Source organism: Rutilus rutilus, assembly GCF_951802725.1.
Source record: "Rutilus rutilus genome assembly, chromosome: 8".
NCBI classification, from domain to species: domain Eukaryota; kingdom Metazoa; phylum Chordata; class Actinopteri; order Cypriniformes; family Leuciscidae; genus Rutilus; species Rutilus rutilus.
This window is the reverse complement of record NC_140222.1, coordinates 25,195,910-25,208,326: the sequence shown is the minus strand read 5'-3', so window position 1 is coordinate 25,208,326 and position 12,417 is coordinate 25,195,910. Positions and strand designations below refer to the sequence as shown.

Here is a 12,417-nt window from a genome sequence, read left to right as displayed (position 1 = left end):
TGTTTCTATTATTTATACACTTTATGAAATTTCAATGTTTTCAATCTAATGCTTTTACAGGACTTGACTCTTTGTGATGTAGTCATACAAATAATTAACCATTCGCATAACTTTAACACAAGTTTTTATTAAAGGTATAGCGGAGGATTTTCTTTTTCCGGGTGGATCATCAAGACTATTGGTCCTCCTAGTTGTCAATCATTCTGGTGATATGTTTACGTAAGGGCGTCGTACGTGCTCGTCCCTAGGTAGTTTTCGCTTTCTGCGCATGCGCACTTTCAGGTGTATATGTGTGGTGAGCTACGGTTTCAGCCATTCATTGAAGCTCGCCGTTCTCACCGGGTTTTTTCAAAATGTCTGAGGGTCGCAAGAGAAAAAGTGTCTACGAATTGTATGACAAGAAGAGAAAGGCCTCTGAAGAAAGAAACAAGACCAGTGTTTTTGGGAGAATATTTCACAAGCTGGAGTGCGCTAAAAGCACAGGTTGGGCTTCCCACTGATGCCTCAGTCGTGAAGTTTCTACTCGACAGGTAAAGTTTGGCATGCTATTTGGAGAAATCCATTTAAAATCACTGCTAGTAAAAGTTAATGTAAGCTATGATTAGCGATGCTAGCCCTGGCACAAGTCACGCAGCAACTTGTAAACAGAGCGTGCACGAGGAGAACTAGGCTTGTGCATGCTCTCTCGTGCACACGTTTAATAGGCGTTCCCTCTCGGGAGCAGGTAGAGTGTTGCGCATGTGCATTTTTTCAAAAAGTGGAGAGGGCGGATCTTTTCTAAAATTCGGGAAAATCCTCCACAATACCTTTAATAAAAGTTAACGGAGTTTTTGCCGAAAAGTGAGCTAATATCACAAACTATACATAATATAATATCTGTTTTTAACCTAGCCATTATAAAGAAATAATATAATGTTATTTTTGAATTTTATGAGCATTAAAATGCTCATAGCATGAGCAGGGACTTACGCAGGATTTTATAGATACCGAGGTCCTTGCTATAGTGATCATGCTATGGGGGTTCATGGGGGTTCGAGAATTGTTTTATTTTCCTCATCTACAAATGTGCATTTCAAGGTGTTTGAAGGTAAAAAAAATAATAAAAAAAACAGTGGCATAAATTATTTGTCAAGGAGATAACAGATTCTTAAATATGAGAATCCGTTTAAATGCTGCAATGACTGATTCACACTACAAAATGGAAATGCAGAATGTTTATGCTTATTGTTACTTTTCAATCAAATGCCAATGCAATACTTCTGTGTCTAGAGGCAACTGAGTAATTTATATGAGCATCAAAGATTGGTTTCAGCAACTTGTTTTTGGACTAATCTGTTCATTTAATGGTTAAATTGTTCACTCATGAAGACAGTCACTTGTCGCCACCTACTGGCTTAATGATGCAAGTTGCGCAGACACTCCCAATGCTGATACTGGTGAAATATAACATATTCGAGGACCATATACAAATATTAATATTTTTACAATACTACTATTATGGCATTATAATTAATAGGTGCTTGTGTTGTTAAATTGAGCTTATATTTTCCACTGAAAGTAGCAAAGAACATTTATATGTGTTAAATAGGAATACATTGTAATAATGTTAATCTCATGGGCACAGAATGCAATAGCCTAACTGCTCTTACTCTCTCATCTCCATCACATTCTCTCTTTCTTCTTCTCGCAGTCTACTAATCTTTAGCCACCTGTATATCTTATCTTCCCAAAGCTGAGCTTTGATTGATACAGTCTTTGCAAACTGATTGTTTCTGTTACTCATTTAATACTTTTATCGTAAACAGTTGTTTGGTTTAGCTACTTGCATCTCGAAGGCCAGACTCGCACTATATAACCGTTAACTGAAAGCGTGTCATGAAGCATTGCGCTGGAATTCGCGCTGGGCTCACACCTTCTGTGAACATAAAGCCCTAAAGCCTACTTTGATCAGATTTTTTTCACCTTGCCTGGGAAAACAAGCGAGCGTTGTGACGGCGTCGCTCTCTATTTGGCCGCACTTTTCGAGCATATACATTTAAAATAACCAACGTGAGAGCACAAACATGTGAACCTGGCCCCTAAAGCAGCTCAGATGAAATCGGTTATCGTGGCGATATGCAATATCATTGCAGCACCAAAGTAGAGTTAACAATCAAGCGTAGCGTTAGTTCTGGCAGGTCACGTTAGTCAAGCTCGCATCAGCTGATCCACATCTACCTATAGGAATACGATGCCTATCACCGTATACATATATAAGCTCCTTCAGTGTTATCAGCAGCTATCGCGTTTCTCAGGAGCTAATTACCCTCCTCCATCCCCAGCTCCTCCTCTCGCCCAGTCAGGGTTTTCATTATATGCACTTCGAAAAATTACCGAGGTCATGACCTCGGAACCCTCAATGGTGGGTACAGCCCTGGGCAAGAGTAAGATAGGATCATTAGATGCGCAATATATCAGAAGACATATGGAGTGGGTCAGACATGATTTTGACCACTTCCTTAAGTTTTGTTTTGTATAAAACCTTTCTTTAAAGTGAATTTAGTTTTGGATAAATTGTATCTTAATTTTAATCGATGTTTCATCAACCAATTGCATAGATTTAATAAATGAGAAGCAAATATAGCAGACAATATAATCAGGACATGGAGGACAAGCTTCAGCTTCCTCACTGACGGCATGACGTTTTCTCCTAGGATTTCCTGATTCTTCAATGAATCCATCTTGGCTTCTACACGCTGCAGGTTTCCAGTGCCACAGGATGCAAAGCAGCCCCAGAGCATCACCGAGCCCCACTATGATTAAGTGTAGACAGAGTGTTCTTTTCAGCATACGCTTCATTCTTCTTCCTCCAGACATACTGCTGATCCATAGGGCCGAAAAGTTCCAGTTTTGTTTTATCGTTCCACAGAACAAAATCCCAAAACTTCTGTGGCTTATTTATATGATTTTGAGCACTTTTCTTGTGCTTTTGGGTCAGTAGTGGTGTACGTCTTGGAGTTTTGGCATGGAAACCACATGCGTTTAGTACACGCCTTACTGTGCAAGCTGAAACCTTAGTGCCTGTTGCCACCAAGTCTTGCTGCAGGTCTTTTGCAATCACTTTGCAAACCTTTTTTCTCAACCTGCCTTCTTAGAAATCTGGTTATAGCCATTGATAGTTTCCTTTTTCAGCCCCGTCCAGGTAGTGTAACCACTGTTCCTTGAACTTTGAGCTTGCGAACTATGCTTCCAACGGTGTCTCTAGGAACATAGTGCCTTCGCTATCTTTTTGTATTCTGTTCCTTGTTTGTGAAGGGCGATGATACATTCCCTTAACTTTTTGGACCATTTTTTTTTACTTAGCCATATCTCTAACATGCAGTCAAACATGACACAACAAACCTAGCCAGTTCAGATATTTCATGTGTTATAGCTCAAGCACACCTGGTGCAACTAATGAAGCCCTTGATTAGTTGCATCAGGTGAGCTTGAGACAACAAGGGTTGCTTTCAATTACAACACACACACATATATATATAATAGGGAAATGATAAAATATACAATAGATAATATTTATCTAAAAATACTACTACCTGAGGGCACTGTTTGATAAATAATTAAATAAAAACTATCCTTCGCCTAAAATTACATTCTGAAATGATTAAGTGATTCACCTGATATCATGAATATCGTACTTGTAATGCCAATTGTGGCATTTAACATTGACTTTTCATGACCCAATCAATTCCTAATAGATCAAATTAAATCCCATCCTCATTTTTTTCAACTCAAACCTCTTTTTCACTCATATTATGTAATTAAAATAAGAATTACACGGTGTTGTGCTAAAAGTGAAGATCATTTGCATAAAAGACAAATTCGGGTCACACACACACACATACACACACCCTCTGGTATTGTTTGACCTTCACTAGAGGCTTGAGGTTGGGGGTGTAAAGGTATCTCGCGCAGTCCTTCTTGAATCAGTAATGAGTCCTTCATTATCCAAGCCACGATTCCCAAGAGATGATTGTGGCAGCAGACCCAACACACACCCGCTTAAATGCAACTCTAACCCAGACGGCCGCAGAAAGCAAACACACACTCTCTTTTGTAATTTATCCTTGCACATTAACAGCATTAATGGATATATTAAGCTGGAGTGATCTTCTTCACGGAGCTCTTGAGTTGGCAGATTGAATAATGAGCCTTCGCTCACTCTCAACAACAGTGATTCAATAGCGACGGTGTAGATGTCACTTAATTAATCAAAGGAAAGCTGGGGAGAATGGAGGACGGTCTAGTGGCCAGAACAATCAGAGTCCTTCATTTTGGCTTTGACTCTTTTATTGCCACACGACTCGGCCTGTTAAGCAACATACAGTAGACTTATTACAAGGACAGTCCCACTGGAGAAACCTAGGGTTGTGTGTTGCTCAAGGGCGCGATGATGAAATTTCATGGATCACCCTGGCAAGACGCAAGCCTACAACCTTTCGGGTATTGTCCTAAAATTTTAACCCTACACAAGTGATCCTGCATTGCCAAAGTAATAATGTGGTCTATAAATATATATATATATATATATATATATATATTAGTAAATTTAGTATGGCATGTCACATAATATATGTGGGCACTCCGAGCACCACTGTTTAAGGCGCAAGAACAAACAAACAAATAAATACTTTGTAGCTTGAGTTTCAAAGTAGCTTCCTCAGAACTGAGAGTTTTAGTGGCCCTGTTTTTTACATTCTGGCTATCAGGTAGTCCAAACGGTGAACTCACACACTGCAGATGTGGGGACACAAACAGTAAACACACACACACACACACACACACACACACACACACACACACACACACATACACACACACTGGTGGTGTTGCGAGATTTCATTTCATTCATTTGGCTGGAGGTTACAGCCTCAGCAAGTGCTTATCAGACTCTGGTTCCATAAACAGCTGGATAGAATTACATTTTAAATACCACATTCCCCACGCGCGCTGCAGAGTCAGGGGTCTAATGACGGACAAAAAAGGACAAAGCTGGGACAAAAGTGGAATAAATAAACAAGAAAACAGATAAACTTGTAGCAAAAGGGCATTTGAAGCCATGGCATTGTGGTGTGTCCTATAGTGTTACATGCTATGCTCCATCTAAAACCATTTTAAACATTATCATACTGATTTTTGCCTAAACTTTTATAAGAAAATGACCATCTAAAGCGCCACAGATTCAAAGAGAAAGTCCACCTCGACTCCAAAAACAATAATTGTGTGTGTATCCAGGCAAACGGCTCAAGAAAACAGGCCTTATTAGCATTATTGATGCAGACAGTGACTGCAAACGTCTCAGATCTGAATCTTTGAGGTTCAGCAGGAAACGATCAATGAGTAATTTTATGGACCTCAGAGGAGGTGCATGCAAAAAAAAAAAAGAACACCATTCCTTTTACATGTTCGGAAGCACACCAGAAAACCGACCTCGAGTTTGGTCTCCATCCATCCGAGGCCGAGCCGAACTGCAGCAATGCTTATTTGTGTGTGTCATAGTCACGGTCAATTACGACGAGGTACGCGCGAAGAGAACAAACAATGCAAATTGCAAGCCTTGTCTGTGTGCTTATCTCAGCATCATTGGGCAGAGACACCAAGCATGAAGAGAAAGACGAGAGAGACAGAGCGGTGGGTATCATAACGCTCTGGTCTCCGTTAATGAACCGTTTCCTGCAAAATGAATAATTGATTGATTATGACCAGCTCTGTGGTCGCTGTAGGGGAAACTATACCTCCATGACCCCGGATGAGACGGGCTGTCATTCAGCAATCCGTTCTTTCATCAACTCAAGGGATTTGAGGGATTTAAAACGGCCAAGCAAGGAATTCATTCCATTGGGTTTGGGGAAAATAAAAATAGATGAAAATTCACTAAAAGTGAGGATACCTTGGTAAAAGTGTAACGGTAACTTTTGTCAATTTGTCACCAATTGTAATTCGTTCTCGACAGCTCTTGTTGAAAAACTGTCCGCATGGGTAACAGGAGAAAGACATTTGTTGGATCACTTCTTCATTTTGGCATGAAATCGAAAGATGAAGGGTTTTGGTGCCAATATAGTAATTGTTCTTTCTTCAACTAAACCAACTTTTATATCCAGGTAAAAAAAAAAAATAATAATAATAGTTTTACTACTTATAGACTTTATGGATTTACTTGGATTTACCCAGACTTACAATTTTAAACATGAAAATCCATCATAAAAATATGATAATCCAAACCAGGGTTTCCCAAATTTAGGAGTAAAAATGATATCATAAAACTGTACAATTTAAATAAATCTCAAATCTCAAAAGAAAAACAATCAACATAAAAGGCTTAATAAAATCCTAAAACAAAGAAAAAAATAAATGTGTCATTTCCAATCAAGCTGTAATTTTGTCAAACTATGCCAATAAAATGTGAACATTTTATTTATTTGTGTGTATTTAGGATACATAAAATGCTTTTCATTTTTGTTTATTTTTTTATTTTTATTGATTTAAACACAATACATAATTTGAGATGTGGTGGAAATGACACTATTTTAGTATATATATAATATATATAAATGTAGAAATAATTGTGTTTATAAATAAATACATACATACAATCAATAAATAAATAATTGTATTTATTATTTTATTTTATTTTTTAATTAAATTGTAATTTTAATTTATAAATAAATATTTTTACATAACATAATAAATACATAACATACATAACATTCATACATAACAGGGGAATATTAGTATAAAAAAAAAGGCAAAAGTACTAATAAATATTTGTATTTATTTATATATTTATAAATACATATTTGTATAAATAAATAAATACATTTTGTTTATAAATAAATAAATTATTTATTTATTTATCAACCAATCAATAATTATTTAGTTATAAATAAGTAATTTATAAATAAATAAATAACATATAAATACATAGAACAATACAACATTCATACATAACAGAGGAATATATTTTAAAAGTCAAAAGGGCCCATGTATTGAAGAGATACATTTAATTAAAGACTAAGGATGATTTCACGGGATAATATCCCAAAAAAACACAGTCTCAGCCAAATCAATCCGTGCTTTGTTACCCGACTCAACAAATACGAAGCCAGATTATTTTTAAAGCATAGATGCTATTCGGAAATGTTTCCGAGAGCAATGGACAAAGATGCATGACCTCATAGAAGCAGCACCGAGGCTGGACTCTGAGCAACAGAGTAAAAGAACAGCGGGCATTCCTTGAAAAATGGTGCAATAACTCCCTACACACAATTCTATTAATCTATTATAAGGTGAAATCCATTATTTAGTCCAACCCCTGAGTGCATCCAGCGTACCAAGTAGAGCACAGACCTAAGAACAATACTGTTCCATTAAAGTACATCTTAAGCGTAATAATTTGTTATAAAGCATTTGTTTTCAATGATAAAATATGATATAAAATGAAACCAATAGATAAACTCAAATTTCCCTCAATGCACGCACAAAATAAATTTACTTGAGAAGCAAACTTTCGGAAGAAAAGACTTGTTTTCAAAGAATATTTCTTAAATTGACCTAATTGGCAAACATGTTTGTTTTTTTCAGTTATTGTTTTAAACTTATACTTAAACTTAAAAAAGTTTATTTTTCTCACCACACCGGGAAAATGTTTGTTTGTTTTTAACTAATTTAATTCAGTTTTGCTTTGATTTATGCTTAAAAAATAAAAAAACAAGTTTATTTTTCTCACCACCAGGGAAATTGTTTTTGTTTGTTAGTTTTTAACATAAACCTAATTCAATTTAAGTTTTGACTGATGCAAAAAAAAAAAAAAAAAAGTGTATTTTTCTTATTACTGAGATTTTTGACAATTATTTTTAACATAAACCTCATCCAATTTTGTTTAGATTTATGCCCTGTTGTGATCGGCACTGTAAATAATGAGAAGAGACTGACCTCCTAAAACAAACACAAGACAGTAAATGGCTCTGGGTTTCTTAGCAACATGGGAAGGACGTCCTCTCCTGGGACCAGTAGATCAAGTAAATGCAGAGAGACAGTTGGCTTTGAGCCGCAGATGCAGAGGACGAGCAAACTCACCTGTCTTGTCGCCCCGGCCCGATCCTTGACAGCCGTCTTCATCATCGCACTCGCCGCTGCCTTCTGCCATGTCGCCGCCGCTGGTCTCGACATCCTCACGACCATCTGTTCCTAAACCCGTCTCACTCCACAACTCCTGTGACAAAACGTAAATCACAGGACAGCGGACCATCAGACACATATTCTTATGAGATTCAATCTTAACAACTTTTTATTTATTATTTAACTTTTTATTTATCAAAAAATCTAAAAGTATCACAGAAAAAAAAGTATCACAGGTTATAAAAAAATATTAAGCAGCGCAACTGTTTGCAATATTGATAATAAATCAGCATATTGGAACGATTTCTGTCTGAAGGATCATGTGACTGAAGACTGGAGTATAATGGCTGATGAAAATTCAACTTTGCATCACAGAAATAAATGATATTTTAAATGATATTCAAATAGAAAACCATTATTTAATAACAGTTTAATAACAATATTACAGTTTTCTTTCTGTATTTTTTATCAAATAAATCCATGCTTTATGAGCACAAGAGACTTCTTTCAAAACATAAAAAATATAAATATTTTCCAACTTTTGACCGGTAATGTATATATATATATATATATAGAGAGAGAGAGAGAGAGATAATACGAGGAGAGAATTTTAGATTTTTTAATATTTTAAATTTGAGGGAAGAACAAAACACTAAACTTTGTTAAGGTATTTTTCTGACAAAAAACAGCTACAGGTCTTCCTTTACTATGCAAGAATAAAAGCTCACAGGAAAAAGCATACATCGACTGCAACATAATCAGGCATTAAAGGGGTGGTATAATGCCCTTTTCACAAGATGTAAAATAAGTCTCTGATGTCCCCAGAGTGTGTATGTGAAGTTTTAGCTAAAAATACCCCACAGATATTTTTATATAGCATGTTAAAGTTGTCACTTTTTGAGGGCACCGTTTTTGTGTCTGTCCCTTTAAATGCAAATGAGCTGCTGCTCCAGGCACAGAGGGCGGAGCTTCGATTACCTCCTCACACAGATACACACTGAAAATTTCAAAAACTTTTAGCCTTTTATGTTCAAACCGGATTCAGACAAAGGTGGAGAGACTCAAGAAGAAGTGACAACATGTAGACAACATTTCTGAATGGTTAGTTGACGAATTTATGTAGCTGATGTGTAATTATCTTCTAGTCATTGATTAGCATATTCTGTCATGATAATCTATAAATTGTGTTCCCGGGGGCGGGGTTTGTGTACATTTTAGAGTTGGTGATGTCACTAACCCGGGAGGAAGCTCGTGTAATCCCTACCAGCCATTTGTTGTAGTCCTTAAAAAGTGATTTCTTTAAAAGCAAATATCTCCCTTTGCTTTGAACTTTGAGCGTTTTGCAGATGTTGTTTATCCTCAAACAGCAACATTACACACTAACTAAAGCTAGAAAAGTGAAATCATGATCAACCACCCCTTTAATATTTTGTTGGGTCTTTTTGGATTTTCACAAGCGGCAACCTCCCCGTCTCTCTCTTGAAACCAACACGGAAGTGAGTTAAACTGCAATTCATTGACTGGCCGCTTGAGGCTGGCTGCACAAGTGAGTCAAATCTGTATCTCCCCCATGTTAAAATGACCAACTTTACAGCAGAAAAAAAACGTTTACAGCCTGGGGGCCCTATCTTGCACCCAGCGCAATTGACTTTGTACACTGACGCATGTATCATTCCTATTTTGCACCCGCGCAAAGCGCGCTTTTCCCTCCACAGAAGCACGTCGCTAAACTAGGGAAAGAACTTGCGCTCCCTGGGCGGTTCAGCGCAAAAAAGGAGGCGTGTTTCGGCGCAAACGTTCCTTCATGCTATTTTGCAGGTTTAGAAAACAATTGCGCCACTAACCAGGAAAAAACAGTTTAAAGTCAGTGGCGCGTTGCGCATGTTATTCATATGCTATTTTAAGGGCGCATGCTTGGCCATAATCAATGTAGCGTGTGCACAACGCGCATTCACTCTCTCATCTACACAGAAGCAGCAGTTTTCATTTTTGCAAATCATACATTATTACGATAGATAGATAGATAGATAGATAGATAGATAGATAGATAGATAGATAGATAGACAATTTATTATAAAAGCATACATCTAGCTTACACATTTACCCAAATTATCATACGCCTTTTTAACCGAAGTTAATTTGGGTGGGTTTCTCCATCCCCAACGTCCCTGACGAGAGTGTTGCTCTCCTTGGCTGTGAACCGCTCCTGGCGCGCGCCTGGCAAATCCGCCGTTATTATAGGAATCCGCTTTAGAACAAGCGCGCCTGCTCTTAAAGGGAATGTGAGCTGACGCTCTGATTGGTTTATTTCACGTTACGCCCAAACCACACCTATGAATAAAGAAGCTACTTCAGACCAACCCATTTTAGATTTGCGCCTGGCGCAAAAGTCATTTATCCCGCCGGGAAAATAGCAACAGCGCCAACACCCGCCCCCAAAGTTACTTGCGCTTTGCGCTTTGACACTTGCGTTTCAGATCGTTAAAATAGGGCCCTGGATCTCTATGTGGCTTTGGTCTATACAGCTAATTTTGCCCTTCATAACAACTGTGAGGGGAACTCATCCGTTTAGTTGATTAATATTTAAAGTTCTGCATAATTAAGGGTGTGGCCACTTGAGTGACAGGTGGATTGTCGCTGATATCAATGCTAGCCGTTTGTCTGCTGTTAGCCGCGTCACTTCACCTCAGCAGATTTTAGCTGCTGAACTTGCCATCTCTGCAGTGTTTTGTGTTTTTTTTTCGGGATTATTTCATACAATTTAATACACCCATTACTTCGCCCACGGCTTAGGATTCCGTCGTTGTCGTCGAGTATCGTTCGAGAGAACAACCAGCGCTGTATTTCAGTTGTTTTCCTCTGTGAACATGCACTAATGGATGTCTGACAACTTCGTTGCTTTTTGGAGTTTTCAGATTTAAAAACGTCAATAAAGGCTCGTTCGTTCTGCTCTCACGGAACAGATAGATTATAATATGCTTATGTACCGTCAGGTGAAACCCTGCAGGTGTCGGCGCTTTCTCCGTCCATGCAATAAATGCACATACTTGAATGAGCGCGGATTTTCTAGCGCATTTACTTGAACATCATAGGCAATATATCTATGGTTTAACCCATTTGAGAGGCGGTCAAAATCAGAATTTAAAATGGACTGAATAAGCTCTCTACGAACTTGACGAGCGATGCCGCGCTGACGGACCATATACTATAAAAAAAGAGTGACTGACATGTAACGTTATGCACATAAATCACTGTCACACACACTCTCTTCAGAGTAATATTAAGTCAAGCCTCTTTGCCCATTTTCTGATATCCGGGAGGCGAACTTTTTTTTCCCAGGATGGTAGGGGAAGACTCATTAATATTCATTAGGGAAGTCATCCCTGATTGGTCTTAACCCCAGTGACGGGTAGGTTAAGGGGCGGGGTTAGGGTAGGTCATCAGACCCCCAGTGGCGGGTAGGTTTAGGGGCGGGGTTAGGGGTAGGTCATCAGACCAATCAGGGATGACTTCCCTAATGAATTTTCATGAGTCTTCCCCTACCATCCTGGGAAAAGAAAGTTCGCATCCGGCAGTGACGCAAGGCCAAGATGGCGACGGCCGGCTCCGCCCACTTTAGGCTTCAAAAATGCTCTTCAGAAACCTACGGGTGACGTCACGGACACTACGTCCATATTTTTTTACAGTCTATGGTTTTTCACTGTGTTCATAAATTATAATTGACAGCATGTATGTCTGCACAATTTGGCAAGTTTCATTGCGTTATCACAAATAAAACAAGCATGGCTATGCAATATGCTTACAAAATCATAAAATAAAATAAAGAATAAAAATATTTATGAACAATGAATATATATATATTTTTATATATTTTAGTTCTTTCTAGGGAATGTCCAACCTGATCCAAGCTCCAGTTGGTAACCCTAACAACTACAGCAGCTCTGTTCTCAAATTCACAAGCTGTAATAGTGGAATTTTCCTGAAATGACTCCCTCTGAAGCGAGTAAGTGAGTCGAGATCACCCATCACGACCAAATAGCCACATGTGTTCCAACAAAGGTTTCCAGGCAAGAAGTCAAGGCTCATAACAGCAGCATTCCATTGCACCAAACGTGGATTCACTCAAGTGCAAATTCCATTTTCACAGCGAGAGAATATTAAACACGTGCGGTTGCGAGGCGTTTCAGAACTGTTTAGAAAAACAGCTCTGGGAATCGGAGTTGTGCATAATTCACAACATCTTAACTCAGTTATTTTCTGGCT

At 38.1% G+C, this 12,417-nt stretch overlaps 1 protein-coding gene across 1 annotated transcript in view; it reads right to left on the bottom strand.

The window, feature by feature from the left end:
* gpc5b (glypican 5b) overlaps positions 1-12,417 on the bottom strand; it is a 48,505-nt gene that overhangs the window by 10,605 nt on the left and 25,483 nt on the right. Inside the window, exon 8 of the mRNA XM_084416615.1 lies at positions 8,113-8,248. Coding sequence (XP_084272741.1) covers positions 8,113-8,248 — 136 coding nt within the window. The remainder of the gene's footprint in view (positions 1-8,112; positions 8,249-12,417) is intronic.